General features: G+C 38.5%; 1 protein-coding gene across 3 annotated transcripts in view; it reads right to left on the bottom strand.

Annotated features, from left to right (window-relative positions):
- ndfip1l (Nedd4 family interacting protein 1, like) overlaps nt 1-1377 on the bottom strand; it is a 13001-nt gene that overhangs the window by 1744 nt on the left and 9880 nt on the right. Inside the window, exons 4-6 of one of the 3 annotated variants that reach the window (XM_014016844.1) lie at nt 766-828; nt 349-436; nt 112-236 (exon numbers count right to left, since the gene is read on the bottom strand). In XM_014016844.1, coding sequence (XP_013872298.1) covers nt 112-236; nt 349-436; nt 766-828 — 276 coding nt within the window. The remainder of the gene's footprint in view (nt 1-111; nt 237-348; nt 437-765; nt 829-1377) is intronic. The other 2 variants (XM_014016845.1, XM_014016846.1) reach the window with 2 other exon arrangements.

Raw genomic sequence — 1377 nt, 5'->3', positions numbered from 1 at the left:
GAAAGGCAGACGTGGCAGTGGAAGGTGTCAAAGCAGTTTGGAGAGAAAAACAAAGTAAAGAACAAAAAAAACGATTAATTGATGTGGGACTCTGGGGTTTGCGTCTCGTACCCTGACAATGAGGATCCATTTGATGAGGGAGAGTCCGAAGCCTGAAATCGCCCCGTAGCGTCCGGCTGCCGAGGTGGTCAGACAGAACGACAAGAAGAAACCGATCCAGTTGAACAGGAACGCCACTGGGAAGGGAGAGATTGAGGCCGAGGAGAATGAGCTCTAGTTTTGATCTTAGGGTGACAAACAGTAAAAACGAGATTCGTGTGAGAGCGGAGGAAGGAGAGAGCGACTGACTGAAGAACGTGAGCATGAAGATGCCGTCGTTTCCTATCCTCAGCTGGTCTGCATCTTCAAAATCATCTCTGCTCACAAAATCCTCATCCTGTGAAGCAAGAAACAAGAACACACACAAAAAAGTTCAACCCCCTCAAATTATTTCATCTCAGCAAAGCTGGGCCATGACAGAGCTTCCCAAAGGTTTGCTACTACGGACAGACAAATGGAAACATCACAACACAGCAYGGCTATTTAATCACAATCGTTATTATTACTACACCCAAAAAGTGTGAACCTGAAGAGCTTGTTAAAACGACAACTCGGGATTAACTAACACTACACAAACAAACAGGAAGGGTGGGATGCAGTTGTATTTTCACACACCAAACTGGGACTAAAATACACTTCCTCTCATCACACACTCCTCCGAGTTACCTCCAGTGAACTGCGAATAATATCATCAAAAGTGTCCAGGTGTTCCCTGTGCTGAGGCTGCTGCTGARAGCAAAGCAGTGTGTGGCAGAGAAACACAACACGACCAATCAAACAACAATTAAAGGCCAAACTAGACTATAAAGCMCAGCATTAAAGAAAGTTCTCTTCCAAATGCAAAACCTTTATTGTAAGAGGTTTGGACGATGCAGACATTATGCATATATATATTTTTTTCTTTTTATATTTTTCTTTTTATTGTATATTGTACATAAAATTATTTGTTTTTTGTTTTGCATTTATTTTATTTATTTATGTTTTGCTGACAACTGTGACCTTAGTGTCTACCTTTCGTTCCTCATGTAGAACTCATTTGGAATGAAAATCCTTGAATTCTTGATTTAACCTCATTATTCTGCACAAAATTTCACTGACTCAAATATGTTTGGAGCATTTTTTAGGTCCTGTTTTACAGTATATTCAAAAAATCATGTCTAAGCATCAATTTTGTTTTCTAAATAAAAACACTAAAAACTAATTAATAACTCAAGTAATTTATTTTATTAATATGCATTAGAAATGTATATTAAATTTAAGATTAATCGTGATTAATTC

The sequence above is a fragment of the Austrofundulus limnaeus genome, unplaced genomic scaffold, assembly GCF_001266775.1.
Source record: "Austrofundulus limnaeus strain Quisiro unplaced genomic scaffold, Austrofundulus_limnaeus-1.0 Scaffold156, whole genome shotgun sequence".
Classification (NCBI taxonomy): Eukaryota; Metazoa; Chordata; class Actinopteri; order Cyprinodontiformes; family Rivulidae; genus Austrofundulus; species Austrofundulus limnaeus.
The sequence above is the reverse complement of the archived record's forward strand: the minus strand, read 5'-3'. Positions and strand labels throughout refer to the sequence as shown.